Raw genomic sequence first — 20,572 nt, 5'->3', positions numbered from 1 at the left:
ATGTTTTCAGATGTCTTAAAAATGATTTCATATTAAGAATAAACAATGACATTCTTCTTTAAAGAAAGCATATCTGTGGTTTCACTCTAACATATAGTAATGGAAAATGGTTGTGGCTTCCTTGAAATTCTTGATTCTTAAAAATTTACATGGAGGACCGCCATGGTTCATCAGCCAAAAGTTTTAAGATGATCACAGTTGCCAAAAAACTATTTGACTTGATGATTACACATTGATATACCGGCTTCACACCTGTATGTCTGTCTTTTATAAAAATAAGAAATGTACCCATTCCTCTTGAAAATTTGCTGTTTTAAATGTTATTCAGATTTGAAAGAAACAGTGATCTCTGGGAAGTTTTAATAAAAGCTTTTACTCATATGAGAAGAACAGAGAAATTAAAAGCTTCAGATAACCAAGTCTTAATGATTTTAGTGTAATTTCCATTTACATCTGGAATGGAAATGCCATGTAAGATGCCAAATTCCAGAGGACAAAAGCTGATACAAATGGCTGCATAACTTAGAACATGCAAAATCAGTGTATTTTCTTATAAATTAAAAAAAGTATCAGCTTTAGTAAATGAGGGGTTACGTTTAAAATTCATTAATTTCCTTTGAGAAGTTTCTTCTGTTTTATTTTCAATGGTAAAAGTTATACCTGGCAAAGAAGTGGGGATTCTTTCTCAGCTCTTAAGCATCAGGCTCTTATTCTGTGTATGTGTTTCAGAAAATAATACAGGTTAATCAAATGACTTGTATTATTTATTATTTTTTGTAGCTACTTGGGGATTAATTTATGGTTACATCCAAGTTGTAAAGCCATTTTCTAAAATGACAGTAGAATTGAGAAAAACAGAAACAACATACGGCAAAAAGAAACTTTGTCTTTTGTGTAGATTTTAAAGGTTATCTCCCCCAAAAATCAACTATGGCAGTGTGCTTTTCCCAGTAATGCACCCCCCTCCAAGGAGTGGTTTTACATAAAAAATAAATCAGTAATGCAATTTAAAATCACAAGTAACTTTGATAATTCCTTAGGGCTCTGGAAGTATTTTGAGTGTTTTCCGTTGCTAATACATCTTCATAAATCATTATTTTTAAAATAATACAGAAAGAGGAGTCGTCATGCTCAGCTGATGGAACTTTGGATTTAGGCTGTGAGTCTGAACTGGATGGCTCAGAGATGGCGGAGGCCAATGCCAATGGGGAAGGAAATGGAGGTAAGTGTGGCAGATATCAAGATAGAAATCCTGTTCTCTTAAAGGTTATGTAGAGTTCCAATAACTTGCTAAATTGAGTTCCCTACCAGTATTGATACAATTTTAAGTTTTGCCACCATTTATCAGTAAACAATTTTAAAGGTTAGCACCTAAGAAAAGTATTCAGTTGTTTGCTTTTTGTTTTATTTTGCTTTTTAATAGTATGGATTTCCCTGCATAGTACTCTTGAGTGTTATCATTATATTTCTTGTGCAAGGTGAGAGACTTACTGCGGTTTGCTGTGGTTTTATCCTTATGTGAGGCTTGAGATGGCTGATGTTTGGTTTCTGATTGTGCTGATTTTTCCTGTGAACTCAAGTAGTTTTATAATAACTTTGTTCCTAGGTTTGTCTTTAATAAATTAAGCTTAATGTTAACATTCCTCACAGTGAAACAGGGACCAAATGAGTTATATTCTTATGAAATGCTTTTGAAAAGTGAACAACCCTTCTGGAATTCTAAGGGGGCATTTTCCACTTGAATTCTGTCCATGTGGATTCATTTTTAACTTTCTCAAGACATTTGCATTATAATCTGTTGGTGTATGTAATTTCTGTACTGCAGTTTTGGCAAACCTTTGCTCCACAAAAGCTGCTGTTCTTTTCTATTTTTTTAACCTAACTCACTGGTCCCCCAAGTGGACCCAGATCATGATTTGAGAGGAAGACTGTCATTAAAGTCTGTGTTGGTGGACTCATAGAAATCAGTAAATTACCGTTAAACAAACAAACCTTAAAGGATCCTTGCAGAAATATCGTATTTCAGTAATAGCCCAAAGCCATTAATTTCATTAATGGTCGTAGGAGTCCCTTTGTATTCTGACTAGCCACTCCTGCCCTTTAAACTGGTGTCTTTCTGATAGTCCCCTAGAGGCTGATTTTGCTCCAGCGCCATCTGACCTGTAGCCAAGGTGCTGAATTATTATAGGAAACACAGATTCTTGTCTTAGTAAAATGACTGAAATCAGCTTTGTAGACTCTTTTTTTTTTTAGACCAGCTTTCATTTAATTTGATGTCCTTATTCCTCCTGCACCTTTTGAAAACTCAGCTAACCTCCCCCCCACCACCACTATTATGGTAGTGCTGTGAACTTTGGCAGGTCCTTGTGTTTAGAAAGAGAACAGAGCAGACATGCATGACAATTTCTGGGTTTCTGGAAGGGCTAGTGAATGGGGCACACCCTTCTCCTTCAGTAGCTGAATGGGAATCTTATTGGGTCCTCTTGCTGTACTGCATGCTTGCATGAACACTTGCATCCTCCCTGTCTCTCCCACCTACTTTCTGTTAATGTATATCAACATGTATATTGAGTTTCTGCTATGTGCCGAGTGCTGTCCTCAACATTATAGTTGTTGCAGTTAAAAAGAGGAACAAAAAGAGACCTCTCATGGATTTTATATTGGTAGAGAGACAGACAATAAGCAAGATAAGTATGTGAACTTTACAGCTTATTTAGTGCTGACAAGTGTTATGGGGCAAAATCAATTAAATAATGAGATAAGAATGAGAGAGAAGTACATCTGAGAAAAGACCCAAGGGAATGAGGGAACAGGCATTTGATGGGAGAGAGTTCTAGACAGAAGCAGCAGCAATTATAAAGGCCTTAAAGCAGGAGAGTGCCTGGAATGTTCCAGAAACATTAGGCCAGTGTGGTTGGAATCCAGAGTGAGCAAGGGAGAAGATGGTAAGATACAGTTGCAGAGAAGTTTTGGAGTGCCATGACACAAAATTTTGTTTTGAGTGAGATGTTAAACCACTGCAGGGTTTTGAGCTAGAAGGACAATGATCTCAGGCCTTAGTAGGATCACTAAGTACAAAAATACATATATAAGAGAACAAGGACAAAAACGGGGAGACAAGTTAGAAAGGTTTGGTGTAATCTAGATAAGAGATGATGGGAGTTTGAATAACAGGAGTAGCAATGAATATGATGAAAAGTAATTGAATTCTAGGGTAGACTCAATAGGAACTGCTGAAATTAGTGTAGTTATGAGATAAAGAGGAGAAGGCAGTGGCACCCCATTCCAGTACTCTTGCCTGGAAAATCCCATGGATGGAGGAGCCTGGTAGGCTGCAGTCCATGGGGTCGCTAAGAGTCAGACATGACTGAGCGACTTCACTTTCACTTTTCACTTTCATGCATTGGAGAAGGAAATGGCAACCCACTCCAGTGTTCTTACCTGGAGAATCCCAGGGACGGGGGAGCCTGGTGGGCTGCTGTCCATGGGGTCACACAGAGTCGGACATGACTGAAGTGACTTAGCAGCAGCAGCATGAGGTAAAGAAAGGAGTTGGAGATGACTTCAGAGTTTTGAGTGCCAGCAAGTAGAACTATTTTCTTTAACTTAGATGGAATACTTGCAAGAGTTTGGGGTGGGGGATGTTGGCAAAGGAGCTCAGCGTAGGACATATTAAACATGAAGTTAATTTTCAGCATCCAAGTGAATATGTTACATAACTGGACTTATCTGTCTTAGATTAATGGGAAAGGCTTTGCTGGAAATATACATTTGAAAGTGGTCAGTTTATAGATGAGGTTTAAAGATAAGAAACTGGATGAAATCACCAAGAAATTGAAGGCAGATAGAAAAGAGGAGAGGCTCAAAGACTGAGCTTAGGGTACTTGAAATTTAAGAGGTAGGAGAGATTATAGGAACCAGCAAATGAGACAGAGGATAAATGGACGGACAACTTATGTTGTCTGTTCTGAAAACAAAGTGAAGAAAGTGTGTCTGGGGAGGATGTAACTCAAATGTGTCAATTGCTCTCTATGTGTCAACTTAAAATGAAGGCCGAGAAGAAAACATTGGATTTAGTTTTGTGAGGTTATTGACAATGACTGTTTTTATCATACGGTAAGACCACAAGCACGAATGGAGTAATGTTCAAGAGAATGGGAGAACAGAAATTGGGAGACCCCAAGTGTAGTCAATTCTCTCAAGGATTTTTGAGATAAAGGGAAGGAGTGAAATGGGGAAATGGCTGCAAGAGAAAGTGGAAGAAAGGAAAGTTTTCTGAATATGAGAGATAAATGTGAGAACAATCATATACCGCTGGGAAGAAATCCAGTTGAAGAGGTTTCGATGAGGAAGGTGTCCTGTTGCCATGTACGTGATTGGATGAGAGGGAAGGAGATTAAACAGATGAAGAGATTGGCACTCTTCAGGAGTATTGACTGGTGCTGTAAGAAAGCAATAGGAAAAATGAGGGTGCTGGATAGAAATGAAGGTAGGTGAGTATGTGGGGAGGGGCTGCACAAGTTCACTTCCTAATGCTCCATTTTTCGTAGTGAAATAGGAAATAAGTTCTTCAGCCACGGGTGAAGATGGAGAGGTAGCTCTGTAGATCTAAGGAGAAGATAGAAAAAATGTTTGTCTTGGGTCTGACATCATTAAGGACAGTTCTGAGATGGCTGATCCTGAATTTAATGTGAGAACAGCCAGCGTGTTTGTGCATTTTTCTCCGGTCATGTTCATGACCACTCTGTGAGTGCAGAGTAGACAACGATGTTGAAATGGACCAGAGCTGGGGTTTTTCCAGGGGTGAATGATGAAGCCAGAGAGGGATGCAGGAATTGAGGGTGCATGACGTGGAGCATTAAGATCATCTCTGTGGAATTTAAACTGATTGTGGAGATTGAACAAAAGCACATTTGTGTGAGGAACGGCATGAAGGAGGAGGTGGAGGTCTCTTTAGGGAAGAAGAATTGTTTGATTTGGTGTTGAAGAGGAAATGAGTTAGAAGGGTAGGTGCTGTAAGAGTGGGATATATGAAATTGAGGTTATAGTTGTTGTCGTTCAGTTGCTAAATCATGTCTAACTCTTTGCTACCCAACAGTAGCCCGCCAAGCTCCTCTGTCCATGAGATTTCCCAGTCAAGAATGCTGGAGTGGGTTGCCATTTCCTTCTCCAAGAGATCTTCCCAACTCAGGGATCGAATCCCCATCTCCTGCATTGGCAGGCAGATTCTTTACCCCTGAGCCACCAGGGAAGCCCCTGAACTTGAGGTTAGGGTGGATTATGGGAGGTGTGTCTGAGCTGAGAAGAAAGAGGGAGGGGAGGTTGAAGGCTGTTACTAATGGTTAGGTAGTGTGGGCCCTCTTCAGAGTTCCTGGCCAAGGTGAGCGTCAGTGACTGAAATTGAGCGTCAGTGACTGAAATTGAGCAGCCCTTCCTTTGCCCAACTTCCTGTCATGAGATGGAGCAGGGTCAACGTGGAGGAAATATTGTCTTTTCTTATCCGAACAAGGATGTTGTAAAGGCTGGTGGTAGCCCTTCCATGAAATGGTAGAGAATCATCTGTGTGGATATTGAAACAGACAGTTAGGATAGAACTAGCATTGAAAGGGTGTGATATTTAGGAGCTAAAATCTTCCAGAGATGAAAGGGAGTAACCCAGGAGTTGGTAGATAATTACAGTAAGGAGGAACAGTCTGTTGACAACCGACTGTTGGAGATACAATGCTGGAGGCGTTTAAGGAGCAGGAAGGAGCATAGAGGTCACATGTCCCATTTTCAGGCCCAGCAATACAAGATGTGTGAGAAAGACACAGGCTGCTACCTGAGAAGGTTCCAGGGGAAGTAGTGTCCATGGGCCAGGGCCAGGTCAATCAGATTTTGCTAATGACTAATCCTAAATTTCAGAAGAAAGAGTGGGAGGGTTTTAGTGGCTCTGAAGGGGTCCAGGGCAGGGTGAAAGCACTTAGGCAATAATTAAACCACAACAGGGATAAGCAAACTCCCCTAATTTGAAATGTGAATGAGTACTTCACCAAAGAGCACATACCCACACATCTCCAGCTAATGGGGACCAAAACTGGATTTCCTGGTCTCTCCTTTGAAGTTGTACTAACGAAATTGCTCTGAGAAATCACTGAAAGAATGGTAAATAGCTTATTTCCTTGAGTGTTCCTTGACTTGCCCACTTTTACATCTTATTGCAAACCACAATTGCTTCTTGTAGAACGAGTGTGTTCCCTATCTATATGAATACCATATACTTCTGTGTACAGTCCGTTAACCCCAGGATAGATTTTCAAACCTTGATACTGAAAATATGTTGAGTGCTCACAACGCCTATCCTTTGTGAACTGTGTACATGTAGACTGATCAATGCTGACAGCACTCCTGTGAGCTAGTCAGACTTCCTAGGCTCTGTTGCTGTATTTTATTGAATTTTTCTATTTTTGATTTTTATTTTGTTTATATTTTTAATTTAATTTTTAATTTTTTTTTTTTTTTTTTTTTTACCAGTAAGAAAACAGACTTAGAGGTTCAGTGCTTCATTCGGGTGGCATGCTCAGGTTGATGTGAGTGACCCCAAAAACCAGGCTCTGACCACTCTGCGACCCTGCCTGGAACCTTAGGGAACACTCTTAGCCCGGGAGTCACTGGTGCAGTTTAGCTTTGCAACAGTTGTCCAACTCTGTTCTGATGCTAAACTTGAGAATTTGACAAGGAGGAACCACCGGCTTATCCAAATGAAGGAGTGGGCTACCACATGATTTCTTACAAATCAGTAATAAATGCCATGAACCTGAACTGGTTTAGATGATTTCCTTACTTACTCTATTTCTAATAGGTGTTTGAACCAGCAGTTAGAACGGATATAATTTCCACACTTCTTACAGCTGTACAAATACGCTTTGAAAATATAATGAGAGAGGGAAGGTGGGGAACTGTGGGGTTGTGAGGGCCATGAGGGAGAGGGCAGGGGGAGAGGAGGGTCCCACCATCTGCTTTTTAAATCTTTATTCTCTTCTCCTTTTCCCATTCCTCCTTTGGGATATGAAAGAGTGAATAGTATTGAAGTGAATAATAACTATCAATTGGTAAGATACCCTTGTGACAGTCCTGAGCCTCTGCTACCATAGAGTTATTTCAGATGAACAGAGATTAGTTGACATGTGTTACACCACTAAAGGGAAACTCAGAAAAGTATTTGAAAAGAAAGCGCTTTACAAAAGCTGGTAACCGGAAAGAAGTCTTGTAGCTTGATTCCAGTGACATGTGAATCTGTAGATAAAGATAATAACAGTAACACTTTTGCTTTCTACTTGCAGTCCGTTGGCCAGCAAAACAGATTTGTTTTTAAATGATAGACACTTCGCCAAGGTATTTTGTTTTAAAGTCTGGTTTGTTTTTTTTACACTATGGCAAAGGTAATATAGTCTCAATTCTAGAATTAACAAGACACAAAACTAGAGCTGTGCATTAGGTTTCTTTGACTCCTAAACAGTTTTTCAAGTTAATAAGAATTAGAGACTCAAGAAAGTAAACTCTTCACATTTTACAGGCTTAGCTCAAGAGGTGAAAGAGTGATTTAGGAGAATCACTTGATATATACATCTTTGTTGACAACCCATGACCATTTATGTCTGTATAAGTATAGATCTGTGTCACCCAAAGAAAATATTTAGAATTTTGTGGACTATTTAGTCTGAGATTTATGCTTATGTTTGTGTCTGAATTGCTTTCTGAACATAATACATTTGTATATTATGAGTTTGCTTACACATATTAAGTTGACTTACAGTACATGGCTGGCTGTGGAAACCATACATATTTTATAGAAATGATACCATCAGTAGATCATCTTCACCTCCTTTCCCTTCTGTTTATAAATTGTTATTAACAAGATAAAAAATGAGCTTCTGTTTTTGTGGCCCTAATATATTTCATGTTTAAAATCCAAAGCAGCCGTCCTATTTAATCTTTTAAAATAAGGAAACTGGAGAATGTACAATTTTCATCCATAGAGATCAAAAAAGGTTTGGCTTGTTATTAACCCTAATGGCTTTCAGGGAGGAAGCAGCACTCTAGCTGGAGAATTAGTATTTTCAAAGTCTCTATTTAAGGAAAAAGATTATAGAGAACACACATCCTATGTTTTAGTCCTCAGATCCCGGGGTGAATAATGATTCCAGCGTTCGCAGAATTTTATGTGGTCCCTTTTCATTATTCCTTATGGCCAGTTTTATAAGCGGGTTTCTGATTGTATGATTCTTGGCAGAGTCATGTTAACTTAATGAAACATTATTCAGCTCACTCTTTGTTTGCGTTGGCTCAGAGGCCACAGTTTGAGGGGCCTTTTTTTCAAAAGTGAAAAGTGCTTTAAAATGGCCTGAAGTGTGTGGATAGGATCTCAGTTGAGACATCAATTACAGCCAGATGAGCAGCTTCCTGGAGGAAGGGAGAAGGGTACTAATGAAGGTTCGGCGCCCTCTGGGAGTAGTCACACTGACAGTTTATCCCTGGCAGTTTTATTCAAGGGGTGGGAAAGGAGAATGTGTGCACCCTGGAGCTGTGAAGTTCAAGTAACTTTTGAAGAGGTCGCCCAGCAATTGGGTGTCTCTGCTTGCGGTGGTATTGGTCTGGAGTTGCTGGCCTTTTTTCGGGAGCTTGTCTGTGACTGCTCACATGTGATTTTACATCAGATGACACATGAGCCGCCTTTGTGTTCATCATCCATCTCTCCCTGACAGCCATTCCTGAGAATCTTGTAGGAGGGAAGGAATTCTTTCAGTGACTGTGTCAGGTCCCCTGATTTTTCTCAGGTTGAGCGAATTTGTCTTTTATCCAACGTCTGCATTATCGTTAACAGCTTTGTTGGCTCCTAGAGACACCTGTTCTACATTGGTGGCCCAGGGAAACTTAAGTATGTGAAAATGTTGTTTTAGTTACACATGGAAGAAAAACAGAGGAAAAAGAATACTCTTCACAGTCAGAAATGACCATTGGCAGGATAGAAAACTTCCTCTGCCCACTCTTTCTCATTCTCCTTTCTTTCATCCCAGCCCACAGCCTTCACAGTTCAGGGGAAGTATGAGGGACTTCAGAGGTTCACGCAGGCCTGGATCCTCTCTCATGTCAGCTTTTTTACTTAAACCAGTCAATTCAAGTAGACATTATTCTAATAGTAAATGCCCAGAGGGATGGGAATCCCACAGTCTTCTTTATATTTGTGTCTCTGTGTTTTTGATAACCTTTACAGTCAAGAATTTTTTCCTTATGCTGAAATCTCTGGAGCTTTTAATTAAACCAGTTTTCTCCCCCCCCCCCCCCGATGATGGAGAACAGCTGGGCATCATCTTAACTCCCACCCCCTTCATCTTAACTTCTCCAAATAACTTATCCAGCTCTTTCAAACATGACTTATAGATACTATTTTCCATTTCTTTTACCCATTAGGGACCTCTTTTTCTTACATATTTCCCCTTGAACCCTGAACTTTGTTCTTGTGTAAATGGATTTTGGTCAATTTTAACAGTCCAAGAGTCATGGAGTTAAAAAAAAAAGTTTTTAAGTGTAGATAAAGTGACCCATTTAAGTGTACTTTCCCCTCTTTTCTTGTTCAAGGAGAGAAATATTTCATAATATAGAGATAAAGATTGGAAATAGAGTACGATCTCATGATAAAAGCGAAGTCCCTCTCAAATAAAACCAAAATTAAATGTATTCTCCCAATTACTCATCCCAAAGAGTCAGATTTCTTCTTGATTGATATAGTTTGTGATTGATAGAGAGGAACAAAGAATCCATGCTTTTAAAATGAAGTACTTTTTTCAGTCATGTCAGATAATCCATCCTTTCTTTTTTCTCTAAAGTGACAGTGTATAACCATTTCTCAAACAGTTAACCATCTGTTTGTCTAACTCCTTTTCTTATTCACTGGAGTTATGCTTTATATGTTGAAGTATGAAGTCATTAGTAGTGCCCATGAATGAAGCACTTATCCTTGGCCTATACCAACCTTTTAATGATATTCTTTCTTGCTGCTTTTTTCTATTTCTCATTTTCTAGATGGGTTGCTGTATTTCGGAGCAGATGTTTCAGGAACTTGCTGCCATGTAGATCACAGGTGTTGTGGGTATAAGAGAAATAGCTTCTAATTACCCCACACACACAAAAAGCAGCTTATTGTGTTATTTTCCATAATTCTAAGGGGATTCTGTATCGGTTCTATGATAGGAGGGATTAGGTGGTTAAAGGCTGGTACCTATAGGATATGTTGGAAAAGGAAATGGCAACGCACTCCAGTATTCTTGCCTGGAAAATCCCATGGACAGAGGACCCTGGTAGGCTACAGTCCATGGGGTCTCAAAGAGTCAGACACGACTGAGCGACTTAACTTTATAGGATGTGTATGCTTTTTCTATTGAATATTATTATTTCTGGTTTTGTTTCTCTTATCTGAGTTTCTTGTCTAGATATGCTATGCTAAGTCACTTCAGTCGTGTCCGACTCTGTGCGACCCTAGAGATGGCAGCCCACCAGGCTCCCCCATCCCTGGGATTCTCCAGGCAAGAACACTGGAGTGGGTTGCCATTTCCTTCTCCAATGCATGAAAGTGAAAAGTGAAAGTGAAATCGCTCATTCGTGTCCGACTCTTATCAACCCCATGGACTGCAGCCCACCAGGCTCCTCCATCCATAGGATTTTCCAGGCAAGAGTACTAGAGTGGGGTGCCATTGCCTTCTCCGTGTCTAGATATACAGAGGTACTAATCCAACTAAAATGTCCTGGTGATAAATTGAGTGCTGGTTAGGAGGGGTTCCTATACCTTCAGTGAGTAAACTATTCTTCCTAGTTACTTAGTGGAAATTCATTGTCTGGTCTGATACAAACCAATGTGTTTGTGAACTATTTGAGGACATTGCAATGTAGTTGCAATACATCTAGGACTGGGATATCAGATGACTGTCATTTGTAGTGTGTGATATATGCCACCCAAATCATTAATGTGCCTGGCATGATTACATCTTGTGGAGCACATTCTTAGTGATACACATGACTGGTATAATCATGAATCATCTGATTCGTTCTTCCTCCTAGTTTATTTTTGCTCTCTTTTCTGCAGACCTCTTCTGACCAAGAAAAGGGCTTATTGACCTAATAGAGCAGACTATATAGTAAAATTTTTAGTTTGTTACTGTTGTTGTTCGGTTGCTTAGTTGTGTCCTACTCTTTGGGACCCCATTGACACACCAGCCTCCTCTCTTCTCCACTGTCTTCAGGAGTTTGCTCAAACTCATGTCCATTGAATCGGTGATGCTGTCTAACCATCTTTGCCACTCCTTTCTCCTTTTGTCGTCAATATTCCCCAGCATCAGAGTCTTTTCCAATGAATCAGCTCTTCGTGTCAGGTGGCCAAAATACTGGAGCTTCAACATCAGCCTTTCTAATGAATATTCAGGGTTAATTTCCTTCAGGATTGACTGGTTTGATCTCCTTGCAGTCCAAGGGACTCTTCAGAGTCTTCTCCAGCCCCACAGTATGAAGCATCAGTTCTGCAGTGCTCAGCCTTATTCATGGTGCAGCTCTCACATCTGTACGTGACTATTGGGAAAACCATAGCTTTGACTATATGGACATTGGTCAGCAAAATGATGTCTCTGCTTTTTAATACACTGTGTAAGTTCGTCGTAGCTTTCCTTCCAAGGAACAAACATCTTTTAATTTCATGACTGAAGTCACCATCCAAGTTATATTAGTTGTATTTTATTCATAGAGCTGCTGCTCCTACTGCTTAGTTGCTTCAGTCATGTCCGACTCTGTGTGACCCCATAGACGGCAGCCCACCAGGCTCCTGTCCCTGGGATTCTCCAGGCAAGAACACTGGAGTGGGTTGCCATTTCCTTCTCCAATGCATGAAAGTGAAAAGTGGAAGTGAAGTCGCTCAGTTGTGTCCAACTCTTAGTGACCCCATGGACTGCAGCCTACCAGGCTCCTCCGTCCATGGGATTCTCCAGGCAAGAGTACTCGAGTGGGGTGCCATGTTGTTCAAATACTATCTAATACCAGTACTTACAATGTTTAGATACTGTCTCCCTTGAAAGTCTTAGGGGAAAATTGCTGTTTGCATTATTTTATTGCTATTATTTTTCTGTTTAATTGTTCACCTCTTGTACCCTTTGGATGTTTTCTTATAATGCAACAAGGGAAATTGTTTAAATCTAGATACCTAAACATATCTTGGAATAAGGACTGCTCTGAGAGGAGTGGTTCTCCTCAGTCTGGATCCAAAAAGGATTAAGGAGTTGCCTTTTTCCTGAAAGAAATGGAGTCCTGGAAATATTTAGTTGAGATCAGATGATTTTGTCTGGTTGTCATTAAGTCGTCTTCAACAGGTTTTGGCATGTATTTTGCTGCTGTTTATATCCAGAGTATCTGATATGCACAATTTCAAATGTAAGTGTGATACATAAAACATAGCACAGTCCAAACATAAACTTTTGGGGTTATTTGCCAATCTGGGGATAATTTTCAATTACCCACTTATTGATACTTTAAAACAAACTGTAGTTATCACTGCTAGGTCTTCATAGGGTTGATTTTTCTCAGGCAGAATTAATAGTTCTAACCTTTTTTTTTTTTAATCATTCATTATTTTTGGCTGTGCTGGGTCTTCATTGCTGTGAGGGCTTTTGTCTAGTTGCAGTGGGTGGGGGCTGTGCTCTAGTTGCCATGTGCAGGCTTCTCTTTGTGGTGACTCCTCCTTTCGTGGTTCCCGGCTCCAGAGCACAGGCTCGGTATTTGTGGTGCATGGGCCCAGTTGCTCTGTGGCATGTGGGATCTCACCAGATCAGGGATAGAACCCATGCCTCCTGCATTGGCAGGTGGATTTTTTTTTACCACTGAGCCACCAGGGAAGCCCTATACCATTGTTTTATGAAAAAAGTACTTTTAAGAAAACTTAAGGGCTCAAAATTAGGTCTTAGGTCTTAGTCACTGTTAAACCCCTGCATTTTATACAGTCCTTGGCATGAAGGTGTTTAATAAAAGTGTTGGAATTGAATAAATGATTAATAAATAAACAATTAAGATCCAGCCCTCTTTTGAAATTGAATTCTAACAATGTGCCACATTCAGTTTCAGTTTCAGTTCAGTCGCTCAGTCGTGTCAGGCTCTTTGCGACCCCATGAACCGCAGCACGCCAGGTCTCCCTGTCCATCACCAACTCCTGGAGGCCACCCAAACCCATGTCCATTGAGTCGGTGATGCCATCCAACCATTTTATCCTCTGTCGCCCCTTCTGCTCCTGCCCTCAATCTTTCCCAGCATCAGGGTCTTTTCAAATGAGTCAGCTCTTTGCATCAGGTGGCCAAAGTATTGGAGTTTCAGCTTCAGCATCAGTCCTTCCAATGAATATTCAGGACTGATTTCCTTTAGAATGGACTGGTAGGATATCCTTGCAGTCCAAGGGACTCTCAAGAGTCTTCTCCAACACCACAGTTCCACATTATTAATCCTCATATACTGTGTGCTATTTGATTTAAATTTCTGTAGTTTAGAAGAACTCTGCTAAGCCTATAGTATATACAGGATCATTTTGATGGAAAACTTTTGATTTGAGAGTGTCTGTCTGTTGAGAAAATTGAAACGAAGTAGTTAGAAGAAGAACTGAAAGAAATGAAATCAATCAAGGAATGCTCCTTTCCCTGCCTTCATTAGCCCTTTGAACTCTGGTTACTGCAGGTAGACAGTCACTTCGTGTATAGATGAATAAGACATATGACGATAAATATCTTTGTTGCGTTGACTCTCATGTGCCCACATCCTGGGCTATTTTGTGGTTCTGCCCCCACACGGCTCCTGACATTTCAAGTAAGCATTGTCATTTCTAATTTTGACTTTTCAGTGATACTTATTTTTATTTCACCACACAAAACCTCCAGACTGTGACTTTCCTCTTAAAATATGTCAACGAGTAAGGACGGCAAAAGGAAATGTATCTACATTTAGTGGCAGGTCGTAGGGCTTCCCAGGTGGCTCAGATGTTAAAGAATCTGCCCACAATGCAGGAAACCTGGGTTCTATCCCTGGGTTGGGAAGATCCCCTGGAAAATGGAATGGCAACTCACTCCAGTATCATTGTCTGAAGAATTCCATGGACAGAGGAGCCTGATGGGCTCCAGTCCACGGGGTCCCAAAGAGTCAGACACGATTGAGCGACTAACACTTTTAGCTTTCACACTTCACATAGATCTCCCACGGACTTGCATATGATGGTTTTTTTTCAGTTTGGTTTTCGTATTTTCCCTAATTTATCTTAGGATAATGTGCAATCTCTTAATAAAGATTCTGTTTTCAAATTTTAAAAATTCATTTGTGTACGTATTCTTTTCCACAATAAAAACAAACAAACAAACAAACTGTGCTTTGTTGACTTCCCCTTCCGTGAATTCTTGTTAAGAACAGTAATTGAAAGTTAACTTTAGAAAGAAATACTTTAGAACTTCCCCAGTGGTCTAGTGGTTAAGAATCTACCTGCCAGTGCAGGGGACACAGATTCGATCCCTGGTCCAGGAAGATTCCACATGCTACAGGGCAGATGAGCCCGTGCACCACAGCTACTGAGCCTGTGCTCTAGAGCCACAGCTGCCGACGCTCGATTGCCTAGAGACCGTGCTGTGCAACAAGAGAAGCCACTGCAACGAGAAGCCCAAGCACTTTCAGCAAAGAATAACCCCCTACTCACCACAACTACCAGAGAAGGAAATGGCAACCCACTCCAGTGTTCTTGCCTGGAGAATCCCAGGGACAGGGGAGCCTGGTGGGCTGCTGTCTATGGGGTTGCACAGAGTCGGACACGACTGAAGCGACTTAGCAGCAGCGGCACCACAACTAGAGGAAAACCTGCACAGCAACGAAGACCCAGCATAGCCAGTTTTTTAAGGAAAAGAAATAGATACTTGAAACAAATTTCATAAAAATCAAATTGGACAGTTTAATTAGCATTCATGGATCAACTGCTCTGTGCCTGTCTTTGCACAGAAGTAAGTATTCAAGTTGCTGGGCCTGTGAGTGATAAGGCAGAGGCAGGCAACAGTATCTCAGGGACTGACATGAATTCATAACACTGAGTTCCAAGAAAGCATGGGTAGGGGAAGAGTTAGTCTTCCTCAGAGATGGGGATAGTCAGGAAAGCTTTGAGGAACCTGTTTGAGTTCGGTCAAGATGAGTTTGCTAGGCAGAAAGATGAAAGAGGGACGGTCAGAGCAAGTGAGACAAATACAGCGAGTATTATGTGTGTTCAGGAAATGCCACAAGATCTCGACTGGCTGAATCAGAGAGGTGGGAGTTGGGAAGATGACCAGATGTGAGACTAGAAATAAAGACAGAGTCAAGATTGCATTCTGCTCAAACATACGGTTATTGGGGGAAGGGAGTTTGGGATCGACATGTACACACTGCTATATTTAAAGTGGATAGCCAACAAGGTCCTACTGTAGAGCACAGGGAACTCTGCTCAGTGTTATGTGGCAGCTTGGATGGTGGTGGAGCGTGGCGGTGTGTGGTGTTCAGAGGAGAATGGATGCATATATACGTGTGACTGAGCCATTCTGCTGTGCACCTGAAACTGTCACAACATTGTTAATCAGCTATGCTGCTGCTGCTAAGTCACTTCAGTCGTGTCTGACTCTGTGCGACCCCATAGATGGCAGTCCACTAGGCTCCCCTGTCCCTGGGATTCTCCAGGCAAGAACACTGGAGTGAGTTGCCATTTCCTTCATCCAACGCATGAAGGTGAAAAGTGAAAGTGAAGTCACTCAGTCGTGTCCGACTCTTAGCAACCCCATGGACTGCAGCCTACCAGGCTCCTCCGTCCATGGGATTTTCCAGGCAAGAGTACTGGAGTGGGGTGCCATTGCCTTCTCCCAATCAGCTATATGCTAATGTAAAACTAAAAATTTTTTAAAAAGGAGTCCATTCTCCTTTCTCCTGTTTTTGTGTCTTGTGCTAAAGTTCAAAGCCCTCTTGTATACCTGTCAGGGGCTTAGTACTTAGGCTGGGGGGAGTGTCACCCATGCCTTCATCTCACTGCTGTGCTTCGGCGCTCAGTCATTTCCAACTCTCAGCAGCCCCGCTTACAAAGTATGAGCTTTAGTCCATATTTTCCAGTTTTGTCACATTGTTGGGTCTAATGGTGAATGAAAAAGAAGAGCGAGGGGAAGGGAAAGCTTGGGACTTGGAGAAAAGAGGCTGCCATCCAGTCTTCTTGAGACGCACTCAGCAGTTCCTTTAGCCTTGAGGGCTAACTGGTGACGACCTGTAATCCCGTTGGTCCCAAGCCTTCTAAGTAAAATAATTTGGAGGAGGAGTTTGGGAATCTGAGTGTGAATGAGAGTAGAGGTAGATGAGCGACAGCGACTGAAAAGTCCCATTAACTGTTTGAATTAAAAACTGGCAGATTAACTTTCAGCTATGCTTTTAGCTTGCCTAGTTTTAGCAGGCAAGCAAAACATAGAAATAATATTCCTGTACCTTTTAAGACAGTTTTTTTCTAGTCTTCAGGTTGTCCAGCTACAAGTAGGGCAGGCAGTCTCATGGGGTTTCCAGGTATAAAATCCTAACGTGAATTTTGTGATGCTGCCAGTGCACAGTTACGAAAGAAAAAAAGAGAAACAGTTTCTATTCTGTCCTGAGTGCCAAGAAGATATCGCTTCTAAGCTGCATGTCAGAGTTAGATATTTATTGGCTAAAACATCTGTCCTAATTCTTCAGTTTCCTGGCTCCTGTTGTAATTTCAACATACAGGGGATTTCCCCTGGCCCTTTCTTGAACATTAATTTTTTTTTGGCTTGTATTTCAGAGGCCAAACTCAGCCCCTTAGATAAATATTCAGGCAACTGTTTAAAATAAGCCCTGTATTATTTATTTATCACATCTGTTAAGAAAGCTGCAAGGATAAAGTAAGAGTGAAAACGGTGTGTTTTGTCAGAATATGAATCTTGCAAGAGTGTGTTCACCCGCTGCTCCATCTACACAGGGCATGTTTTTAGGTTCAGCTACCCTCATGGCAAAGAATGAATAAATCACTTAGATGCCCGTGTTTGGGGTCTGTATAGTCAGTACACACACACACAGGCACACACTCTTTGAAGGCTGTGCATGCTTTATATGGTGTCCTACTCATTTTTATTCTTGAACTTTCCCTTAGAAACACGTTTTAAATACACAGGAATACTAATTTCTATATTTTATTTTCTATTACATTTACTTTCTTTAAGATTCTGCATTTATTGTATTAGAAATAAATAATTACAGGGAAACCAGTTTGGCCCAGAGAAATAGGATCAAGTTCAGAAAGAGGAACCGGGGAGGAAAATGACTCTGTAGTAAAGGAATTCTCATGATGCTTCACTTGGGTCTAGGCTGGAATGTAAGATGAAGTAAAACAGGATGGAGTTAAAGGGAATTGAATCACATTGAGGAAAAACTTCACAGTGTTTCTTGAGGCTGTTTCAGTTTTATTGTCATTCCCTCCAACTGAAATTCTGGGCTGTGTGTTGACGACTCTTACTTCTGGAAACACTGTGTGTAGATACGTGTGACTCGCTGTTAACACAACGCGGTAGCGGATTTAAACAACCGCACAGCGTATACACTGACACCGAAATAGGTGTCACAACAGCCTGTGGTTTCCTAGGTCAGAAACAAATGGAGCAAGTTGTAATTTACATACCTGTTATCCTCAGGAAGTGACAGCTGAGTGTACACTGTTTATTGTAGCAGTCAGAAAATAAAAGACATAAGGTTTTGATTACACCCACACTGATTCAGTAATTGTTGTTTTTTTGATCCTGCTGCATTGAAGTTTACCTTTGAAACGCTTATGAATAAAATCATTTCCTGAGAAAATTGGTAAACGCGTTTTGATGTCCAGTAGGCCAGGAGCATTCTGATGCTTTTTACAAATTCCCTGAAACCCACGTGCTGCATTCTGGCTGTCTTTTTAAACTACCATTAGGTTTGTATTTTTCTAGGTGGTGATACTAATTTAAGAATGTGAAAGTAGTAAAACGTATTTGCTAATGCGCACTTTTCTTTGGGCTGTGCTCACGTTCCATCCTTTTAGCTCTGTTCAGTTGGGATTGTATATCGTATCCACCACCTTCCTCTCATCTCTCCAGTTTGTCACACTTCCTATTGACTCCAGAATATTGAAAAAAAAAAAAAAGCCATCCATGTAATCAGTATAAAAAGAAATTTATCTTTAGAATATAAACTGATGGTTATTTCTCATATTCCTTGATAAGTCAGCTTTGGCAAAGAGGTACAAAAAAGTGATGATGTTAAGGAGAGAGGCCAGGAAGCCATAGTTTATGTAAGCAGTATTATAAAATGTTTCTTTACTGAAACATTTAGATTGTTTTAAGCATAAAATGTCATAGTGTATCGAAGAGAAAAAAGTTACCTGATCTTTAACTCAGGCATTGCTCTCCCTGGATATCTGGGCACATCCTTTTGCTACTTCGACCTTAATGTTTTCTGGGCCAGTTGACCTCAGTTTTTTCTTATCAGAGCTCAACATCTTGTTCCTTTGTGGCCTTATTAACTTCCTGTTTCAGGTCTTCCAACATGATGCAACATGTTCTTTAGACATTACATTTTCTGTATCAGTTCTTGGCTTTGAAGCCAGATATTCTAAATGGAAGATTATGGACCTGGCCTTGGACCCCAGGTCTGCTCTTCTACTGGCTGTGACCGTGGGCACATGAATGACCATTTCTGAGCTGTAGTTTTCTCTCTCCAATGTGGAGATGATACTTTTTCCATCTCGCAAGGAAGCTGTGAAGATGAAATGAGGTCACGTATGTCAAATGCCTGGCATTAATAACTAACAGTTATTTTCTAAAATGTGTTCATTTTGTCTTCCTGATTACTTTCTGTCATTCAAACAAAACTCGATTCACTCTTTTGCCTGGGCATCCTCTTTCATGGGCTACATTTTCCATTTCTAGTCAGTGTGAGCTTTAATCTACCCGAAGCAGTGCTGTCAACACTGCCACATGCCTATGTCTCCATTTTTTACTAGAATTTTTGTTTGTTTGTTTTAGATTTTATTGGAGTAAAATTACTCTACAATGTGACTAGAATCATTTTTAACTCGTCCACCCACCTTTCACACTCAGGTCAGAATCGTCCTGAGCTCCTGTTCCTTGCAAATTTTTCTTAGATTAGTGTTAACCCTGGTGCCCTTAAGAAGGCTTATTTTAAGCTTTTTCAATATGTTCTCAAGTTATTTTCTTCCATATGACTTCCTCTTGCCTCCTGCCTTTGACATATGCCTCCATTTGCCACTAATCACAGCGCTTCCTCATGTGGATTTTCCACATAAATCCCCACCCCCCCCCCCCACCCTGGAGTACAGAGAAAAGGCCTTCTATCTCTGCTGCTGCCAGAGTCACATCAGTGTGAAACCCGGTCTCTCAGGCAGAGTGTCTGAGGAGGACAGAAAGAAGCGTTGGCGCTCCAGCACAGGTGTTACAGAGTAGAAATGACAGTGAACTTGGCTTCCATAGATGAGGCACCTGGAAGGCTTGACTGTAGTAAAAATGGGTAATTATATTGTAATCTGCAGAGTCCGTGATTTTCTTAAAAATAATTACCTTCAGTTGACACTCAGCATCTCACATCTCATTTTGCCTTCTCCATGCTATGTACTTTGGCCCATAGAAGAGGATATGCACACACCCCAGTGCATAGATTCTATAGACGGAGGGTTTTTAAAGGGAAGATTCACAGTACCTCTGAGGTTGAAAGTGAAAGTGTTAGCCGCTTAGCTGTATCTGACTCTTTGCAACCCCATGGACTGTAGCCTACCAGGCTCCTCTGTACATGGATTTTCCAGGCAAGAATATTGGAGGGGGTAGCCATTCCCTTCTCCAGGGGCTTCTGAGGTTGGTAGATTGAAAACAATTTCATTAATGTAGATTCTTTCTTCACAATGTTATGAATTGCCCAATCTGCCTACTCACCTCCAGAAACTACCTACTGACTCCCACCTCTTGAGACAGATACCGTTCTCTTTTTTATGTTTGTACAGTAGCCTGAGACATTGAAATTATCATCAGTTAGCGGGTAAAGAAACTGAGGCTCAGAGAGGTTCAGTGTAACTGTGGCCACAGAGTGATTAAACGATCCCTTCTTTCAAATTGAGATACTCATCTTTATACTGTGCTATTTTGCTTTATTTTAGGTATCCATTTTCAATTGGAGAAACGCTCCAAGTGAGTTAATTACAGTGAATATAGGAAAAAAAAAAAAGGAATTCAAATTAGTAATATCATCATATCTCTGTTTCTAGTGTGTGTGAAGCAGGTAACCGATGAGGCGTCTTCCACCCGAGATGCAAGCCTTCCTAACACAGCAGTGCAGAGCAAGTTAGTGTCTTCCTTTCAGCAGCACACCAAAAAGGCTCTCAAACAGGTAAGGTCGTGGGCACTTCTTTGTCTCTCAGTTCTACCTACTTAAGATAATGAAGGTTATGCAGGAAAAGCAAAATAAATAAGAAAGTAGGAATCTG

At 40.8% G+C, this 20,572-nt stretch overlaps 1 protein-coding gene across 1 annotated transcript in view; it reads left to right on the top strand.

Moving 5' to 3' along the window:
* ASXL3 (ASXL transcriptional regulator 3) overlaps window positions 1–20,572 on the top strand; it is a 196,229-nt gene that overhangs the window by 71,741 nt on the left and 103,916 nt on the right. The window contains exons 4-5 of the mRNA XM_070361800.1: window positions 1,114–1,222; window positions 20,354–20,475. Of these exons, the coding sequence (XP_070217901.1) occupies window positions 1,114–1,222; window positions 20,354–20,475 (231 nt within the window). The remainder of the gene's footprint in view (window positions 1–1,113; window positions 1,223–20,353; window positions 20,476–20,572) is intronic.

Source organism: Bos mutus, chromosome 24, assembly GCF_027580195.1.
Source record: "Bos mutus isolate GX-2022 chromosome 24, NWIPB_WYAK_1.1, whole genome shotgun sequence".
In the NCBI taxonomy this organism is placed as follows: domain Eukaryota; kingdom Metazoa; phylum Chordata; class Mammalia; order Artiodactyla; family Bovidae; genus Bos; species Bos mutus.
This window is presented reverse-complemented; position numbering and strand designations above follow the sequence as displayed.